General features: G+C 38.5%; 1 protein-coding gene across 1 annotated transcript in view; it reads right to left on the bottom strand.

Moving 5' to 3' along the window:
- The window catches only part of banp (BTG3 associated nuclear protein), a 209829-nt gene extending 188869 nt beyond the window's left edge, over positions 1-20960 (bottom strand). Inside the window, 4 exon segments of the mRNA NM_203864.1 lie at positions 7508-7707; positions 11311-11405; positions 18169-18299; positions 20908-20960. Of these exon segments, the coding sequence (NP_989195.1) occupies positions 7508-7707; positions 11311-11405; positions 18169-18241 (368 nt within the window). The 5' untranslated portion in view covers positions 18242-18299; positions 20908-20960.
- Between the last annotated feature and the right edge of the window lie 418 nt (positions 20961-21378).

Below are 21378 nucleotides of genomic sequence, written 5' to 3'. Positions count from 1 at the left end.
AAGATTTGCAGCACAGCGCAGAAACAGAGCCAGGTTTTTTTATTTTATTTTTTTATTTTTAGGGTGCCAGAGCAGGGTTGGGGAGGCTTAGCCTGCCCTAGCCTTATTGAAAATCCGCCTATGTATATGTATATATATGCGCGGCTCATTGTCTTGCTATATACATGGTTTTTGCAAGCACCCGGGGCATTTGATTACTATTAGGGTGTGCTCTGTTCTTTTCTGTGTATTTATATATATATATATATATATATATATATATATACACATATATACATTCATACATACATATACACACATACATGATATTGCTCTTCCAAGGCCACCGTGCCTTCAATTTCAGGATTTCTAACACTGTTGCATTTGTACCATTGTTCCTTAAGTTGCTTCTGCTTCACTACTTTTCTCCTGCCAAAGTCCACCTGTCAATCTGCCATATGTTAAAGGGATACTGTCATCATATAATTAACCCTTTTTTATAATATACATTCTGTTATTTACAATACCGTTTCAGATTTCATGTATTTATATAGTTCATAAGTGCAATGCATCTGTTTACTTTGCCGCAACTAAGTCTTCTTATCCCTTCTGTCATTGTAACTCCAGCCACAGACATTCCAAGCAGCAGTGAAGTAAATGTTTATGAGCCTGATTTGTGTTGTGAGACATAGGATCTGATCCTGAGTGTATATCTAAAATCCCTGGCATAGAATAAGATAGGCTTCTGTTCTTTGCCAGAAATCATAAGAAAGAAAGAATAAGACTTAAGTGACACACAGTGGTTTCCATTCCATCCTGCACCCATTCTGTATGCAAAATGATAAACTTGAATTAGATCTGTCTATTGCTGTGCATATGGGGGAGGATTTTGGACAGAAAACACTTGTATTTGCACTTTTTGGCAAAATATGCCTTGTGTTTGCAGTAATAGGCCGATTTCATTCATTCCTGTCACTTCGTACTTAAGATGCATGCAGGAGGGATCGCGGCAGTGAACAATTAGCCATGTGTACTATAGGCCTAAGGTGAGTACCAGGAAATGGAAAACCTCATGCAAATAACTTATACACTTGTGTTCTGGCGACAGTATACCTTTAAATCCAAACCCACTGGAACAGGGCCAAGCAGAAGTATCTAAAAATTAGATGGCACGGAAATAGGCTCTTATGTTTGATCAGCGGATTAAATCTATTCATTATAACACCAAAGCACTTTATATAGAGTATACATCATTCACAAGTCTGTCAGTCAGTTAAAAGATCATTCACTAGTCTGTCAGTCAGTTCAAAGATACTCAAGCACAAAGCAAAACCTCACTCTTGCTCACATGTCCCACCATTTGAACACCACACAAAAAATTCACATGATACTTGTGCAAAAGCACCTACACAGAGCCACGCTGCAAACATAACTGTTCTTTGTCACAACATGTCATATAGTACCTTAAAAGTCAAAAGTTGTGAAACCAAAGGTTCCACGGGATGGTAGGGGAACAAATTAGCACAAATAATGGCTTACTGAGCTGCTACTGTGGAACATGAAAAGCAGGAAAACAAAAAACATTCTTTTAAAATACCTAAATTTTAGAAAAACTGCTAAAAAAGGTAGCAAGGTAAAAAGTCATTATTGATATTTATTATTTATAGCTATTTCTGAGGGTTACTTAAGGGTATAAAAACATATTCTTCCAGTTATGAAGAAATTCATAAGATCAAAACTACTGCTTTTTAATCTATTTCCTGCTGTAGGCAAGAGGTAATAAGGGAACTGGTTTGACTGTAAAACAGAGGGGTGGGGGGGGGGGAAATGAATTACTTCTGAGCACCATTGGAAGATCTCTTTGGAAAAATAAAAATATTTAACAGTAGATAAGAACCACTAGTCTGTACATTCTTAAAAGTTTCTCAGGCCCAAATTTTGGCTCTGCAAAGATTTGAGTCTTTTCCAAATATTCTTAGATCTGCAGAAAGCCCATTGCAGGATTGTCAAACTCATGGCCATCCAGATGTTAGAAAAATACAAGCCATTACTTCCCTGCAGCTGAAAACATAACTAATAACATGCATCTACTCTCCCTTTTTTTAATCAATTTTCTGCTACCCTTTAGGGACACAATTCTGGGAAATATTTTGGAAATAATGTACTCCCTTTTGTAAAATATAAGCATAAAGGTCAACGAGTAGATCCATAATTATATAAAGGTTTTTTTACATGGAACTTCTAGGTAACTTCTTATATCCTTATATTTTACAAGAGAGGGTACATTATGTTTCAGTGAGTCATATGACACCAATTTCATCACTAAGCACCATTTATAAGAATATGATTTACATGATCTACATATATATTTTCTTTATTATTTGAATAAAAGTTGCTAAAGTATGCAACTTGATTTCAAAAAGAAGACCAATACATGCTACATGGTTTACAATGCCTTATACAAACTTTGTAACTAATTACAACAACCAAATCTGTCATTCTCCTAAAGCAGTGCTGTCCAACTTCTGTGGTACAGAGGGCTGTCATTTTTCTGGCCTACATGGTGAAGGGCCGATAATGGAAGCCAATTTTGACCACTCCCCTTTTTTTTAAACCACACCCATGTTATCACATGACCATACCCATATTAATGGTGGTAGTACAGCAAAAATCTGCAATACTCTGCCTTCCCCAACCCTGCCTGTGTGTGCCATACTCTGCCTCCCTATGCTGCCTGTGTGTGCCATACTCTGCCTGCCCTATGCTGCCTGTGTGTGCCATACTCTGCCTGCCCTATGCTGCCTGTGTGTGCCATACTCTGCCTTCACTACCCTGCCTGTGTGTGCCATACTCTGCCTGCCCTATGCTGCCTGTGTGCCATATTCTGCCTTCCCTACCCTGCCTGTGTGTGCCATACTCTGCCTGCCCTATGCTGCCTGTGTGCCATATTCTGCCTTCCCTACCCTGCCTGTGTGTGCCATACTCTGCCTGCCCTATGCTGCCTGTGTGTATGGCACACACAGGCAGCATAGGCAGGCAGAGTATGGCACACACAGGCAGCATAGGCAGGCATTATATGTCACCCACAGGTAGCATACAGTGACACAATGCTGGCACTGCTCCTACAGTCTGCACAATAACTATATATTAAAAAAACTTTTTAATTGCAGTACCATTCATGTTCCTACAGTCTGTCTGAGGTGTGAAGAGGTGAACAATGGGGGTGATTACAGTTTGAGCCTGGGGTGTGAACACTGCAGGGGGTGAACAATGCAGAGATTAAAAGGTGTGAACAGTACAGGGGATTACATTTTTAAACAATACAGGATGTTTACAGCCTGAATCTGAGGTGTGAGCAATGCAGGGGGCCAGTTAATCTCAGTACTGATACCATTTAAATCTTACACAAAGGTAAGCCATCAAAGTAGCCAGACAGGTGGGGGGCCACACAGAGAGGGTCTGTGGGCCGCCAGTTGGACAGCACTGTCCTAAAGTATACTTGCAAAGAGATTTTCTGATCTACATAAAGAACTCCTTCCATTATGCCTCAGCTATGGAGTGCACTTAAATAAGCTATGTTGTTTTTAAAGATGATCCAGGTACCACAAAAAGTGTACTTCCCCTCGTCAACTCAAAAAGAAAGTGTATACCTGTCAGATAAGTATTTATCTAGCTTGAAAACTCTGTCACAATGCATGGCTAAATGATTACCAATACATGAAGTGGATATGGTTCTAATTACGCAGAGTTAAGTGAAAAAGTAATTACATGGGAATGGGGTGTCTTTTTGGTGCAAATTTTATATGTGGGAAAAAGTAAGTACACTCTATATTTATCACTAGCTCAAATACCTAAAATTATAATCAAGTGCACTAAATCAAATTCAAATGATTAGAAAATCATTAGAGAGTATCTTGGAGGAGTCTGTCTTATTCAGACCTCATGTTCTCTGAGGCCTTTAAAGGTTATAGATGCTATTAGTCTGGGAAGGTTTATAAAAAAAAAAAAAAAAAAAAAAAAAAAAACACCAAATAATTGGACATTAATCATTTTACTTTCCAGAAGAGCATCTACAAGTAGAGAAGATTTTAAATAACTGACAACTTTCAGCCTGAGATCAGAATGTGAGATGCTGAAAGAAGTCTCTAAGAACAATGGAATTTCATTAAGGGGCCTAAATGTTAGCTCTTGCAACTATGAGTGCATGAGATTACTATTAGAAAGGAGGGAAGCTTTGCTGTCTTTCTTTGCAGAAAGATCAGGACAAGAGTTAAGTTTGGCAAAGACCACCTAAAACCAAGTGCTTTGGAAAGGTGTGACAAAGACAGTGTTATTTGGCCACAGTATCAAAAAAAAATGTTTGGTGAAAATCACTAACAGCATTTCTCCAGAAAAACCCAACACCAACTGCAAAAAATGGTGGTGGCAATGTTATAGTTTGGGGCTGCTCACTATCAACAAAATACACTATGAAATCTGCACTGTACTAGAGGGTGCTTGAGGATAATGAGACACCGCCTGTCTGAAGATTAAAGCTCAAAACGGACATTGTAATATAAACATCCCTTAAACATTGCTCAGCTAAAAAAAAAAAAAAAATATCTGTATGAAGGAGTGGTAACAATTTCTCCCATGCAATGTCAAAGACAGGTAGATAGAAACAAACATCTACTTGAAGTTGCTTCTGCCAAATGGGTCAATACTCCACAAAAGGAAATGGCTTATCTGTTAATTTGCTGAATAAATTATTGCAATTTTCCTGTTTTTTTGTTTAATCACCTTTACCTTTATATAGTGTTTAAATGAAGATCATATATTGATACATCCTCAATAAAAACTTTTAAGCATAAACATTAAATGCTTTAGTTTTGGTCCAGTTCTCTTCCAGATACCTCCCTAAATAGCACATGTATAAAAATGCCAGACTCCAGAAAAACAGAACAAACAAGAGCACATCTCTCATTTTTTGAACAATATTTTTATATCATTTTGCACGCTATGTCATAGCTAAAGCAATTTTTACAGGCTCAGGCCATGGCAAGTATCCTCTGGAAACATTTAAGGGCAATGGCTGCAGCACCCCTTAAACTTTATAAAATGTAGGCAAACCATCCACTATGAATAAAAGCTAAATGAAAATGAGTGATTTAATCTATTCCCCAGAAAATCTAACAATGAATCTTTTTTTTTCTCATAAAAGTTACATTTTTTGGCACATTTTAGACACAAAACTTATAAAACTTCAACTCAAAGCAGATCCTGCACATTATTTAGCTGCTGAACTTCCCATGTGTTTGTAAAATGTCAACGAATGACAAAAACAATTAAAACACTTGCAAGAGAAGAAGCAAACTGGTTTCTAAGTAATGTAGTGATCGGGGATTAAAAAAGAAAGGTAACACTATACTCATCATATATACACTGTTTAATACCCCAGAGCAAATACTGCGTTTGCATTACATTAAAGCTTAGGAGGCCAATATAGGTAGAGCAAAGTAAGGAGAAGTTCAATAAATACTGTAATATTACAGAAGTGGGATACATGGTTCTCTTTTGCTGGTATCTTACTTCAGCTCATACAGTAAAATTATACGATGTGCCTCCCATGAACAATGATCCATATAATGTGGACATGTCCAAAAGTAGTATGTTACTGGATCAGAATCTAAAACATTATTTTTTTGTTTATTTAATCTTGCGTATTAAATTGAACCAATATCCCAAATACCAACCTTGTGCCAATTATACATAGCAAGGATCTTTACTGATGCAGTTAAATTTTGAGCCCGGGGAATAGGGGATTCCCATAAAATCAGCTGGATCAACCAATAGACAGAGCATATATATATTATTTTGAAATGTTTCTTTTTTTCCTGCCTGCTTTACTGATTGGTTATTCTATCTATACACGTTAATGTTCACATTTTAGTGCCACTATATAATATGGTTTGATGACTTATCTATATTTTCTCCTACTGTATAATTTAACACTAATACTGTTAATGTGAACTATAAAATACGATTACTAATGCTATGCTTTTTGTAGTAACACTGGAATTTCTTTCTATTTTGAAAATAAAAATTTATTGAAAATCAAAAAAGGTAATGAAAACGCATTATGTTTTCAGGCATTCAAAAAATCAAGAGAATTGAAACCTGGCTGACTACAGAGAAAGAATTTTACCCCCAACCAACATTCCAGGTTCCACCTGGATTCAAAGTGTCTCCCATTAGTAATTAGCAATATCATTATTTGGTCAAAAACAAAATCATATAGGAAATACTGTGGTATAAACGCTATACCTCAGGGAAGATGAAGCAGTTTCAAATTAAACGAAAAAATAACTGCTCATCACTGACCCGCATACAAGGTATCAGAAGTTTCAGAGCTAAAACTGGACTTATATATTAGTGAGTATCTATACCTTTAAAAAGGTGTTTTCTTCTAGTTGACACACCCAATGTAAAGATATCAATTTATTCCAAAAAGTAATGAATGTTCAGGAAAACAATCTTCCATAAGCAGTGATTCTAAACTTAGGGAACAAAAACTGAATCCCTGTGTTTATGGTGGGTCTCCATGAATCTCTTTAGTAAACTAAAATATTCTGCTATAATATTAAATAATGTGAAAGGGCATAATCAATTCTAAAGCAATTTCTGGGTTAAGGAACCCTGTTATAAAGTAACTTGCAGTTAAAAGAGAAAAATAATTATGAAGAAACCTATTACAAACTAGTTGGTTAAATTGTATACAGGAGTATTTCATAGAAAAAATTCACTAATATGGAGTCTACTCTAACACTGCGGTATATTAGCCGTTTAGAAAAATAGTCTCTCAGAAAAATCGTATAAAGTTTAATTTGGTAAAACAACCTGCAGGACACCTAACATGAAGTCTCCTAAAAGGTATAGCTGTGATGGAAGCTTTCCATTAAAGGAGAAAGAAAGGTAAAAACTAAGTAAGCTTTATCAGAAAGGGCTATGTAAATACAGCCATAAGCACTCACAGAAACGCTGCACTGACTTCTCTGTCAAGATTAGTTGTTTCTCTAATTCCTGTGCCAGAGACATGCAGCTTTCTGTTCTCTGCTCTTTCCTGCTCCCCCCTCTTAGGAATGTGGATCTGAGCCAATCAGCAGGAAGCTGACTCATGGTCTAACCAACTGAGCATGTTCACTTGGTCTGGGTGTCTGTGCAAGAGTGAGGCATTATAGGAACTTTCTTTACACAGCTCAGCATTTTTTCTTCCTGTTTGGCTTCAGATCTTCTGAACAGGTGAAATTTGGGGAGACTTAAGGGCACTATTGAGACAACTGAAGGTATGCCTGCAGCTTGAGATTAACTCTTTATTAGCCTTTCCTTCTCCTTTAAATGTTATGGAGTTATGATTGTGCTAATAAATGGATCAGACACACACACACAATGAATTTATCAAAAACTACTAGCAAGATGACTTTATATATGCAAGCATACATTGTCTATTTAGTAAAAGTAATTAGGCAAATAAGCACATTAACATTCTTACCATCGTACTTTATTCCAGGTCTGTGTGGCTCCAAGTGGTGAACCAGCAACCACTGGAACTTGGACTGGATTTTGTTGTTTGTTCATTATGAGGTCCAGTTTTTCTTCTAATGACTTACATGTTGCTTCAAGTACCTGTAATTTGGACTCAATGCTGTCTAGTCTTAAGCAAATTGTCTGGTTGATTGAAAACAGAAATGACTGTGAAGAAAAAGAAAGGAGACGGGACATGAATAGAAAATCCAACACACATAAAAAGCAAGTCACCTCTATTAAACAGTTATTAGAAAGTTATGTGTAAGGGCAAAATATACTGATAGCTCAACAGCAGATACTCACCTGCACCATAGCAAGCTAACTATTAGCTTTGTATTTAAGGGTTAAAGGGGAGTAGTAGCAGTAGCATATGATAATATGCACATTTTTATTTACGGTGCCAACATTTAAAGTAAATAAGACAAGCTAGTGAAAAAAGGCATGTAATGACTAGGGATTAAAAAGAAAGGTAACTTCAACTTATCAGGCATTTAAGAAAAGAAATTTAATCAAAATATGGCAGTTCAGAGCAAAATTATTTTTTTCTGACTGCAGAGAAAGAATTTTATATCCAACCAATATGCCAAGTTCCACCTGCATATAAAATGTACCCCCTTAGACATTTAGCAATATCATTTTGTAGGCCAAACACAATCAAATAAGAACTTCAGCTAATGTCCGTTAAAATGCAAGTTACTTAATGTTCCAATTTAATAAAAGAATAAAATTGCATTATACATTATACGTTGAGCACTTATAGCTATGGTATGCCGATAATCTTACTAACCTTTTTTTTATATAATTGGCCAAAGTTCTTTAAACATTATAAAGAAACACGAACTAGGTTTTGCAATTACTGTAGCAGAGTGTTTCTGTTTTTATTGCCCCGTCCACAGTGTAAGATCTCTGAGTAACCACTGCTAGACTCAGTTGACTCTTTAGTAGAATTCAGCTCTCATTTTAAAGTAATGAGCAGTGGTACTCAGTCATGCTGTTTTAGTGATTTACAAAAATAAACAATAAGATGAATACTTTACATTTCTTTTAAAGATATACTGGCAACAGAAATTAAATTTTTTTTTTTTACATCAATCATAGCTTTGTCTTTGCATGCTATTTATAATTGTGCCTTAAAAGGTATTTGCCTGATCCATTTGCATTACATATCTGATCCTCCACGTTCCTCTATGCAGGGGCTACCATATTTGTGTAGCATTAGAAGTGTTATGGGTGAGCCAGCACAGTATTGAGAAGGAACAGTCAGGTTGGCTAAACAGTCAGATTTTAAAACTTCAAATAACAATTACTTACTATAGTTGACCAATCAGCGAAAAATTATCAATATGACCAATAAGTGTTTTTGTGTCAGCATCACTTTAAGAGCAATTTTTGAAAGGGTTAAAACATGCTAAAAGTAACTCTGTGAACAAATGTCTTGTTCACATGAACTTGCAAGATATTTCACCAAATTTACTAGTACACTGAATGCCTTATTTGTTAAAGGAATACGGTCATGGAAAATTCTTCATTTCTCAGGGTGCCACAGCCATGTGACCTGTGCTCTGATAAACTTTAGTAACTCTTTACTGCAGAGCTGAAAGTTGCAACCCCCTACTTTTCCCTCCCAGCAGGCGATCAGCAGAACAATGAAAGGTAGCAAGATAACAGCTCCCAGTGGAACAGCACTCAATAGTAAGAAATCCAAGTCTGGCTTGGGACTCCTCCAATTACATGGTAGTAGAAGAATGAATAGGTTACCTGAATGCAGTTCTAATCTGTAGCACTGAAAGCTCAGTCAGGCACAATGCACTGAAATAGCTGCCTATACACCATAGTTACATAGGGTTGAAAAAAGACCTGTGTCCATCAAGTTCAACCCATCCAAGTAAACCCAGCACACCTAACCCACACCTACCAATCTATACACTCACATACATAAACTATAAATACAACCACTAGTACTAACTGTAGATATTAGTATCACAATAGCCTTGGATATTCTGACTGATCAAGAACTCATCCAGGCCCCTCTTAAAGGCATTAACAGAATCTGCCATTACCACATCACTAGGAAGGGCATTCCATAACCTCACTGCCCTCACCGTGAAAAACCACCTACGCTGCTTCAAATGGAAGCTCCGTTCCTCTAATCTAAAGGGGTGACCTCTGGTGCGTTGATTGTTTTTATGGGAAAAAAGAACATCCCCCAACTGCCTATAATCCCCTCTAATGTACTTGTACAGAGTAATCATGTCCCCTCGCAAGCGCCTCTTTTCCAGAGAAAACAACCCCAACCTCGACAGTCTAACCTCATAGTTTAAATCTTCCATCCCCTTAACCAGTTTAGTTGCACGTCTCTGCACTTTCTCCAGCTCATTAATATCCCTCTTAAGGACTGGAGCCCAAAACTGCACTGCATACTCAAGGTGAGGCCTTACCAGGGACCTATAAAGGGGCAAAATTATGTTCTCATCCCTTGAGTCAATGCCCTTTTTTATACAAGACAGCACTTTATTTGCTTTAGTAGCCACAGAATGACACTGCCTGGAATTAGACAACTTGTTATCAACAAAAACCCCTAGATCCTTCTCCATTAAGGATACCCCCAACACACTACCATTCAGTAGATAGTTTGCGTTTATATTATTTCTACCAAAGTGCATAACTTTGCACTTATCAACATTGAACCTCATTTTCCAGTTTGCTGCCCAGTTATCTAATTTTGTCAAATCGCTCTGCAAAGCGGCAGCATCCTGCATGGAACTTATAGTTTTGCACAATTTAGTGTCATCAATATTACAACTAAAAAAAAAATACATTTGTTGGTTCAAGAATAAAATTTTAAATGGCAGAGTGAATTATTTGCTATGTAAACAGTGTAATTTAGAAATTAAAAGTACACCATAAAAATCATGACAGAATCCATTTCAGTTGAAACTAGACTGGCTGATATCCCTATGCTCATTTTACAATTGAAAGTGTCATAGGTGGCAATAAAGGTAATTTATTTCATTCATGTGCAGGGATTTAAGCTTTGCACTTGGGAAGTGGGTACATGTTAACAGTGCTACATTTAAGTTCCAGTAAATGAACTTGTATTGCTATCCTGCTATGTCAGGAAACCATGGTTTTACTTAAATAGCTCTATATATTTTAATATAAACAAAGTTGTATCTTCAGCCATCAGTTGACACCAGACCCTCCAATCTGTACTGATGCATTGAAATTAATGAAGAAAGAGGGAAAAAGATGTGCTTTGTCTAGAATGCAAAGTTTTAAGCCCAGTGAATGACAACTTTGCCATCTTGTGGAAATATTATGTAATAACACAATGCAAATGCTAATGGTTCTTCAAGCTAATTTGTTGGGATACAACTCTTGCTACCCTTAAACTAAAATCTATCTGTATTGAGTTTTTGACAGACAAATGAAGCAGAGAACAACCATCAGATACAAGGAACAGTTAACAGTTCCTCTTGCTACACATAGCTGATTTCACAAATGTATTTTAAACTCTCCATTTGTCATATGTCACAATTCCTGTCTAAAATAACCAAAAGCAACATTTTGGTGTACAGGGTGTTATTTTTTTTAATCATAGTCTATAAACCTACATAATGATTTACACAATGAAACTGTAAAATTAAATTGTTTGTCACCAATAGAGCGCAACAAAGGATTTATCACCCCGCTTTCCATTGCTTCTTCTGACTTCATTAACTACTGAAACAAGATCAGTGAATGACAACAAATTAATTTTATTAAAACCTTAATAGATGGATCCTGGCAGTTGATTTCTATTCGCTGGCGCTTCAAAGTTGGTGACAAATCCTCCTCGGTCACTTCATGATTCTCCAGCACAACTATAAGCAAAATAAATAACATTATACAAGGTAGTTGTCCATCAGTTCCTATAATTCTTCTTAAAGAGTTTCTAGGTTTTTAAAAGTTTCTACAGTCCCATTTTCCTGGTGTATGTTCCACTTTGTTTACACTCTCGTTGTTGTGTAGGAAATATATCCTAGATTTTATGATGTTCTCTGGGACTGATTAAAACAACTTATTGGGGCTGATTTACTAACCCACGAATCCGACCCGAATTGGAAAAGTTCCGACTTGAAAACGAACATTTTGCGACTTTTTCGTATGTTTTGCGATTTTTTCGGATTCTTTACGAATTTTTCGTTACCAATACGATTTTTGCGTAAAAACGCGAGTTTTTCGTATCCATTACGAAAGTTGCGTAAAAAGTTGCGCATTTTTCGTAGCGTTAAAACTTACGCGAAAAGTTTCGCATTTTTCGTAGCGTTAAAACTTACGCGAAAAATGCGCAACTTTTCGCGTAAGTTTTAACGCTACGAAAAATGCGCAACTTTTTACGCAACTTTCGTAATGGATACGAAAACTCGCGTTTTTACGCAAAAATCGTATTGGTAACGAAAAATTCGTAAAGAATCCGAAAAAATCGCAAAACATACGAAAAAATCGCAAAATACCGATCATTACGAAAAAAACGCAATCGGAATCCATTCGACCCGTTCGTGGGTAAGTAAATCAGCCCCATTAAGTTATCACCTAAATTATAAAACACCAGCGTATTGTCCCAAATTATTCTCTGTGGCGGACAGCAGGGATAGCACAGCATAATGGAAAAAGTCAAATTTAATTGATACGCCACTTGTGTGCCCTTTTAGCTGTTGTTGAAGCACAACTCAGAGGACCCACACCCAAAAGCTGTCAAGATTGGAACAAGTTATACCCCAATATATAGTCCAATAAACAGTGTGAACTAAATAGTCTCTTTGAAGGTTCTAACTTAAGTAGATGCTTAAGGGCATAAAATAAATCTACCACATTATCATTCAAAGAAGCACTCTCAGTCCTGAAATTAGACTAAACATGCAACAATTATTTATCTTAGATCTTGGCATTTTATGGCAGCCCTGCTTCATCAAATGCCCTTAAATATGAACTGAAGGTTCACATCTTTTAGAGTTCTATTCTAAATAAATAATGGGACCTCACAAAGCAAATCAGACAAAAATGAATAAATGTGTGGAACTGCTGCATTTCGGAGCATACTAGATAACAAAATTCCAGATCATTACATACCAGTAGTCATTTTGGGGTTTGAATAGGAAGTACAGTGGTGTGAAAAACTATTTGCCCCCTTCCTGATTTCTTATTCTTTTGCATGTTTGTCACACAAAATGTTTCTGATCATCAAACACATTTAACTATTAGTCAAAGATAACACAAGTAAACACAAAATGCAGTTTTTGAATGAGGGTTTTTATAATTTAGGGAGAAAAAAAATCCAAACCTACATGGCCCTGTGTGAAAAAGTAATTGCCCCCTGAACCTAATAACTGGTTGGGCCACCCTTAGCAGCAATAACTCCAATCAAGCGTTTGCGATAACTTGCAACGAGTCTTTTACAGCGCTCTGGAGGAATTTTGGCCCACTCATCTTTGCAGAATTGTTGTAATTCAGCTTTATTTGAGGGTTTTCTAGCATGAACCGCCTTTTTAAGGTCATGCCACAACATCTCAATAGGATTCAGGTCAGGACTTTGACTAGGCCACTCCAAAGTCTTCATTTTGATTTTCTTCAGCCATTCAGAGGTGGATTTGCTGGTGTGTTTTGTCCTGCTGCAGCACCCAAGATCGCTTCAGCTTGAGTTGACGAACAGATGGCCCGGACATTCTCCTTCAGGATTTTTTGGTAGACAGTAGAATTCATGGTTCCATCTATCACAGCAAGCCTTCCAGGTCCTGAAGCAGCAAAACAACCCCAGACCATCACACTACCACCACCATATTTTACTGTTGGTATGATGTTCTTTTTCTGAAATGCTGTGTTACTTTTACGCCAGATGTAACAGGACACGCACTTTCCAAAAAGTTCAACTTTTGTCTCGTCGGTCCACAAGGTATTTTCCCAAAAGTCTTGGCAATCATTGAGATGGTTTTTAGCAAAATTGAGACGAGCCATAATGTTCTTTTTGCTTAAAAGTGGTTTGCGCCTTGGAAATCTGCCATGCAGGCCGTTTTTGCCCAGTCTCTTTCTTATGGTGGAGTCGTGAACACTGACCTTAATTGAGGCAAGTGAGGCTTGCAGTTCTTTAGATGTTGTCCTGGGGTCTTTTGTGGCCTCTCGGATGAGTTGTCTCTGCGCTCTTGGGGTAATTTTGGTCGGCCGGCCACTCCTGGGAAGGTTCACCACTGTTCCATGTTTTTGCCATTTGTGGATAATGGCTCTCACTGTGGTTCGCTGGAGTCCCAAAGCTTTAGAAATGGCTTTATAACCTTTACCAGACTGATAGATCTCAATTACTTTTGTTCTCATTTGTTCCTCAATTTCTTTGGATCTTGGCATGATGTCTAGCTTTTGAGGTGCTTTTGGTCTACTTCTCTGTGTCAGGTAGCTCCTATTAAAGTGATTTCTTGATTGAAACAGGTGTGGCAGTAATCAGGCCTGGGGGTGACTACAGAAATTGAACTCAGGTGTGATAAACCACAGTTATTTTTTAACAAGGGGGGCAATCACTTTTTCACACAGGGCCATGTAGATTTGGAGTTTTTTTTCTCCCTTAATAACGTAAACCTTCATTTTGTGTTCAATTATGTTATCTTTGACTAATAGTTAATGGTTTTTGATGAGTAGAAACATTTAAGTGTGACAAACATGCAAAAGAATAAGAAATCAGGAAGGGGGCAAATAGTTTTTCACACCACTGTATATTATAATATATATATAGAATCCATAGGGTAGGCACTCACGATTTTCAAAGTTAAACTTGCCTGGGTGCAGTCCTCATGTATATGTACAAAAATCTTTCGAAAGTAGGCCGCTCCACACAGGACTTATGGTGAACAAAAAAAATTTTTATTTGTAGAATATAACAATTACTGAGTAATTGTTATATTCTACAAATAAAACATTTTTTTGTTCACCATAAGTCCTGAGTGGAGCGGCCTACTTTCGAAAGAATAATATATATATATTGTTACTCATGTGGCGGTGGTGCTTATATAACACTAAGATATTAAGTAGCACTGAAACAAACCATAGCAAACAAAAACAATTTAATCAGTTTTGCTCAGTCTACTGCAGGTATAAATTATGCTAGCAGGTCACTAGATGCCAGAGGTTTATGCAATTGGGCAGTGTTGGTAAAAAATCCCCATTGTCTTTTTCCTTTTCAGAAAAAGTACCAGTGCCGTTCAGTTTAATGGCTAGCATTATACCTATTTTTAAAAATAAGTGTGCACTCTTCAACAACAAGCACAAGCCTTTCCTGCAATTCATACTTAACATATTTCTATTCATTTCAGTCCCTAAGGTTACTGCCACAGTGGACTGTTTTCCTGCATATAGGGGCAGCCTTAGAAACCCCCTTTGTCAAATCCATTCCCTCTTGCGTTTGTAATCCATTCTCTCAGGTGCCAACACACAAAGCAGATTTTGGTACCAGAACACACGAGTATGCATTTTTGTGTTGAAATCCGCTCTGTGTGCCTGCACGCAGGCTGACAGTGCCTGTGGGTGCAGAGACAACACAAAGCAGATTTAAGTTAAGGGGCTTTTTGTCGGCCTGCCCTGGGTGGCAGTACCCTTATTGATCAGTTACTGCAACAAGAAAGCCGAGAAAAGGAAAGCAAATCTGTAACTTTGTAACAATGGTTTATCTGTAATAGAAAACTGCAACAAACTAATTCACTGTGCAATAATGAGAAGTTAAAAGGGATCATCATAAAACAGTTTGCTGTAAGATAGCTAAAACATTTAAGTGCAGCCAGCTGTATTTAGCAATATTTTCTATCTCTTGTTTACATTTTCTGCCAATGAATTCCTTATTGCCAGGTTCAGAAGGAATCGTAATCACTGACACAGATACAAGTATAGGACCCGTTATCAAGAATGCTCGGGTATCCCGAGGGTATTCTGGATGAGGGGTCTTTCTGTAATTTGGATCTCCATACCTTAAGTCTAATAAAAATCAATAAAACTTTAATTAAACCCAATAGGATTGTTTTGCCTCCAATAAGGATTATTTATATCTTAGTTGGAATCAATTACAAAATGCTGTTTTATTACTACAGAGAAAAAGGAAACGAGTTTTAAAATTCTGAATTTATTTGACTAAAATGGAGTCTATGGGAGACGGGCTTTCCGTAATTCGGAGCTTTCTGGATAACGGGTTTCCAGATAAGGGATCCCATGCCTGTACTGAAAATCCTGGTTTAGCTTGAAAGTGTAAAAATATGAAGACAGGGGATAAATTAAAGGCAGCTTTACTGGCATTAAAGAGCTCCATTATATGATGACTATTTCAGTCTGTACTCTTACGTATTTTAGCTGAGTTATTCTGCAGGAAGAATGGCCAAACTTCCATGTGGGTGTAGCACCCCCACACCCGTCCCTTTAATGGTGGTCTTAGCCCATTAACCAACACCCATTTTTTTTTAAAGGCATGTCTTCTCCTTTACTAAGGACTAAGCCTGTAGAACCAAGCTGTGGTCCTGGCAATCTTTCTCTATAAAAGCTGAAGGCATGGGAGTGACTAAGCCCTCTGACTCAAACCAGCCCCCAGGTCAAGAATGGCAACAGTGCACGGGAGTGCCAGCCTTTGAAAAATACGACCAGAGGTAAATAGAACCACCATACGGGGTTTACCTTGACGTGGTATGGTGGCTTACCAATCTTATGATCATAATTTTGTAACTAAAAACCCCTGTTTTTTGTGAAAACATGCACTAGCATAGACAATTTATTTATGAAACAGGGGACCAGGGAATGTGCATGATCAATCCCCCTCTCTTTGGATGCTTGTAGTTAATTTGGCCAGATCAGTCCAACTTCCATTGTATTTGTATACTCTATTTAGCCTTGGAGTGCTCTCCCAACCCCTTTCTATTCCTCAAACTGATTGGTGCATATAACTGTGTATCTGCACTACCCCTAGCCTGCATGGATAGCTACTCAAAAAGGCTTGGAAGTGACAGAACTGCTTAGGCATGCAGCCACCTCTTTAATTAAGTGCCCTCTTAAGCATGAAACACATAAAGCTTCTCCTTCTCATAAATAAAACCCCAAGGCTCTGTACTTGAGCCGTTGTTGTTCTCCCTTTACACGCTGTCTTTGGGAGATCTTATCCGTTCATTTGGCTTTAAATATTATCTGTATGCTGATGATACCCAAATGTACTTTTCGACCCCTTCGTTAACAGTCGAAACTGAAACTCAAATCTCTAACTGCCTCCTGGCCATCTCCAATTGGATGAACCAACGCCACCTCAAAATGAACAAAAACTGAATTAATGATCTTTTCGCCTAAGCCTGGTCCTACCCCCCCCCCCCTTCTCTATCTCTATTGAAGGCACCCTCATCAACCCGGTCGATTCAGCGCGTTGTTTGGGGGTGATCTTTGACTTCTGTCTCTCCTTCTCTGACCATATTAACACCACTGTCAAAACCTGTCACTTTTTCCGGCGCAATATTGCCAAAATCCGTCCCTTTCTTTCTACTGCAACAGCTAAGCTGCTCAAGCATGCTCTCATCCTATCCCGACTTGACTACTGCTACTAACCGGCCTCCCTAACTCCCATCTCTCCCCCCTACAGTCTATATTAAATACTGCTGCCAGAATTCTCCTCCTCTCATCCAGGAGAGTTCAGGCCCTTCCCCTCCTTATCGTGGCTTCCTATTAAACAAAGAATATCTTACAAACTCCTTCTCTTAACCTTCAAAGCCCTCCATCCCTCTGCTCCTCACTACATCTCTTCCCTTGTGTCTCTGTACGTTCCTGGCCAACTCCTTAGTTCCTCGCAGAGCAATCGTTTGGTTGCGCCCCCCACTAATACTGCTGTTTCCCGCCTTAAACCTTTCTGCCTTGCTGCCCCTTACATTTGGAATGCCCTCCCTGATTTCCTCCGGAGAGAATCCTCCCTCAGTCTTTTTAAAACCTTTTGGAGCACTCACCCAGCACCTGATCTGGGAACTAGCACTTATATTGTAGTGTCACCCACTGTGACCTACAGCACTTATATTTGCCTGTTTGTGTCTGTAAGTTACCCTCCCATATAGATTGTAAGCTCTACGGGGCAGGGACCTCCATCCTCTTGTGTCTTTGACTCTTATCTTATTACAATTGTATCTTTAATTTATTTGTGCTTATTGTAATACTTTGTATTTATCTATTTTAATACCCCCTGTTTATATTAATGTATTCTACTGTACAGCGCTGCATACATAAGTAGCGTTTTATAAATAAAGATATACATACATACAAAACACTTTTTTAACTGCATTAGTTTTCTTGATGATCTAGTCATGTTCCAGCCTGCTGAATTATGAAGTAAAGTATCTGCTTCTCCTGTAGTTATGGCACTGAGGTTAGTTTTGGAAACACATTATTGGATTTTATAAAATGGCTTGCAGCAAGTGATACATTGATAAACAACTAAAAATGAATAGTTTAACTTTAACATAAATTAAAGTATAACCATACCAAGTGAATTACATTTTCAATGCTGTGCTTGGGCAAACAGTGAGTTATTTATACTGTTGAAAAAAGTTACTGCTAACCACTTCATTAAGAAGCCTATTTGGATATAGTACTGACCTGGATGATGGCCTGGATGTAAATCTTCCACTGCAATTTGAACCACTTCAGCCAGTTCCTGGCCTGACATCATTGGAAGAATAGCAAATATCCAGCAAGAGGGGCTTTTGTGAAAAGGAATGTGGAAATTCCTGCAAACACAAAATTGTAACATGCTGACGAATATATATTTTAAAAATAAAGTGTATGATATAAAGCAATATACACTTAGGGAATTGTGTACAAACAGAAAGAAACTGTCTCCACTCTGGGTGTGGCAGGTCATAATCCATCAGCATACTCAAGATCAGTGATCCCCAAACAGTGACTTGTGAGCAACATGTTGCTCCCGGTGGCCTCAAAGCAGTTGCTCATTTTTGAATTTCTGGCTTGGTGGCACATTTTGGAGGCATAAAACCATATGTACTGCCAGACAGAGCCTCCTGTGGTCTGCCAGTCCACATTGGGCTACCAAATAACCAATCACAGCCCTTTCTGGGCACCCCCTAGGAACCTTTTTCATGCTTGTGTTGCTCCCCAACATTTTTTTTATTTAAATGTTGCTCGCAAGTAAAAAAAAAAAAAAGGTTAGGGACCTCTGCTCAAGTTGCAGCATCTCTGCATCACAACCACTTTGACATAAATATTATTTGTCCCTAAAAGCCAAGAAACCTACCCATGCTTAAAGGAGAAGGAAAGGCTAATAAAGAGTTAATCCCAAGCTGCAGGCATACCTTCAGTTGTCTCAATAGTGCCCTTAAATCTCCCCATACTTCACCCGTTCAGAAGATCAGAAGCCAAACAGGAAAAAAAAATGCTGAGCTGGGTAGAGAAGATTCCCATAATGCATCGCTCCTTCAAGACTTGGCGACTTGTTACTGCAGGCGGCGCATGCGCACAGGGCAGGAGCGTCCGGTTGCCATGGCAACGCAGCGTCGCCGAACTCTGTGACAAGCAGGTGGGGGAAGCGGGGGACAGGTGCTGCGAGCGGCGGAGGGTTTGTGGCAAGAGCGGGGGGGTTTGTGGAGCTTGGGGGGGTTTGTGGCAGGAGCGGGGAGCTGCAGAATCTTTGTGACAGGAGCGGGGAGCTGGCTTGTGCTTTTCAGCCCATACAGACATGCTGGACAAGATGGTGGCGCTGTTCACTGAAACAAGTATGTAAGTTCTAGTATGTGTATCTATGTAAATCTTTCATTAGGCGGCCAGGAATATAGCGTTTTTACACAGCAATAGTAGTACTATTTAATAGTGTGCTTAATAGATTTTGACTTTCCTTCTCCTTTAATATACAGCTATAAAGTACACTTAGAATAAGGCAACTTCAACCCCCTACCCTTCAAAAGCACTATTAAAACAAAACTGAGGGCTTACAAGTTTACACAAAAGAAAACAAATCTAAAAGTAACACATTTCTTTTCTTATCTTACCATAATATATGTTTCTCTATCTACAATAAACCTCTGATGTTGGTATCAGTCTCAAAATCCTCATGGGATCACTAGTATTTCACTTGTCATTAATTGGCTCTGGGATTGTATAATTTATTTCAATAATAGTGCAGGAAATAAGGCAATCCCTTGAACCCCTGCATTCATTTTCTCCAGTGCCCCATAGAAATAAAATAAAACTCCAGACCAAAACATCAAGCTGAGCAATTACTCCTTTATAGAATCAAAAGGAAAAAAGCACCCAACAGGCAAAAAGACACTCAATTTCTCCCAACTAAGTGATATATAACCAAACTGGTTTTCAAAGTAAAGGACATTAAAAATTAGAAAATTAAGGAAATGTAAAAATCATATATTCAAAAATGAACAGGATAAATACCCCTTGTGCTAAGGAGGCTTGGGTGTCAAAACCCCGAGCCTAACACTTGAAACCAGAAAGGCTCCTATTCCTTATTCAATTTTCATATGAGTGGGGAAAACAGTGTGCTCACCGATGTCCAAAGATGGTCCGGGTGCTCAAAGCCCCGAACCCGTAGCTGAAGGTATCATCAAAGAAGAAGCAGGACGTAAAGCACTCCGGACTGCCAGGGTCTGCTAAAACATGATCTTTATTTCTTCACATTAAAAACAGGTGCCTGACGCGTTTAGTGCACTTATTCATAGGCCAACGAATAAGTGCACTAACGCACGAAACGCGTCAGGCACCTGTTTTTAATGTGAAGAAATAAAGATCATGTTTTAGCAGACCCTGGCAGTCCGGAGTGCTTTATGTCCTGCTTCTTCTTTGATACTAAAAAATAAAGGATTATGGCAATGAGTGTAACATAGACCTTTATAAAGCAATATGTACATTGTTGTACTGTTTTGGTCTTAAGGGAGGCCCTGTTGTGCTGCACTTATTTTGATAACGGGGCCCAATGCTGTCAGTGAGCTGCAGACTTCAGAAGGGAGGGAGCTTCAGTGCCTGCATGTTCTTTTCTCTACACATCTTTCTCTACTGCTCCCTTTGTCACAGAAGTTTTAGTCCAAGTAGGGCATGATAAGGAAAAGATGGGCTAGGGAGAGTTCACACTCCAACCTGTACCCTATCTAATCACTGTGCAGCTTCACAGGGACTAAAACTTGTGACAAAACAAGCAGTACAGAAAGCTGTATATGGGGAAACAAAACGCAGGCACCTTAGCTCCCGCCCTTCCTTCTAAGGTCTGCAGCTCACCGACAGCAGGGAGGGGCCGGCTAAACGAGTAAGTGCATACAACACAGACTCTCCCCATTTTCCTATCACAGCCCGCAGTATCAGATCGCTACTTACAATTCCCGCAAAGATTTTAACTGCAAGATTCTGGCCTCCTTCCTGACTTAGAGAAAATCCCGACGCCTCATCACGCGAGATTGCGTAATGACGTCCGGACGCAAAGCGCAGTGACGTAACACGTAGCCGTCTAATGGGAGTAACATGGGGATACGACGTAATTTAGTGTTACGCAATTAGAAGCGGCTATGGTGCAGTAGGTCCGCTCACAGTTTGTTTTTGCTATACTCAACACACCACCTACTTTTGTTAGAGAACAAAAAAAAAGATAAGAATTTTCTTTCTTATTGGTTGCCATGGCCTCCACGTCGGCTTCCAGTATTTCATACGCAGCACTTTATCATTTTTGCTCAGATTTTCTTCTTTTGCCAGGAAACGAACAGAAGACTTTTTTTATTGGTTGCGAATAGCACCTTCCGCTGTCGGATCCGCTTGTCCCAATTTGACCAAAAAAGGAAAGAGATTTTGCTC

The sequence above is a fragment of the Xenopus tropicalis genome, chromosome 4 (assembly GCF_000004195.4).
Source record: "Xenopus tropicalis strain Nigerian chromosome 4, UCB_Xtro_10.0, whole genome shotgun sequence".
Lineage (NCBI taxonomy): Eukaryota > Metazoa > Chordata > Amphibia > Anura > Pipidae > Xenopus > Xenopus tropicalis.
This window is presented reverse-complemented; position numbering and strand designations above follow the sequence as displayed.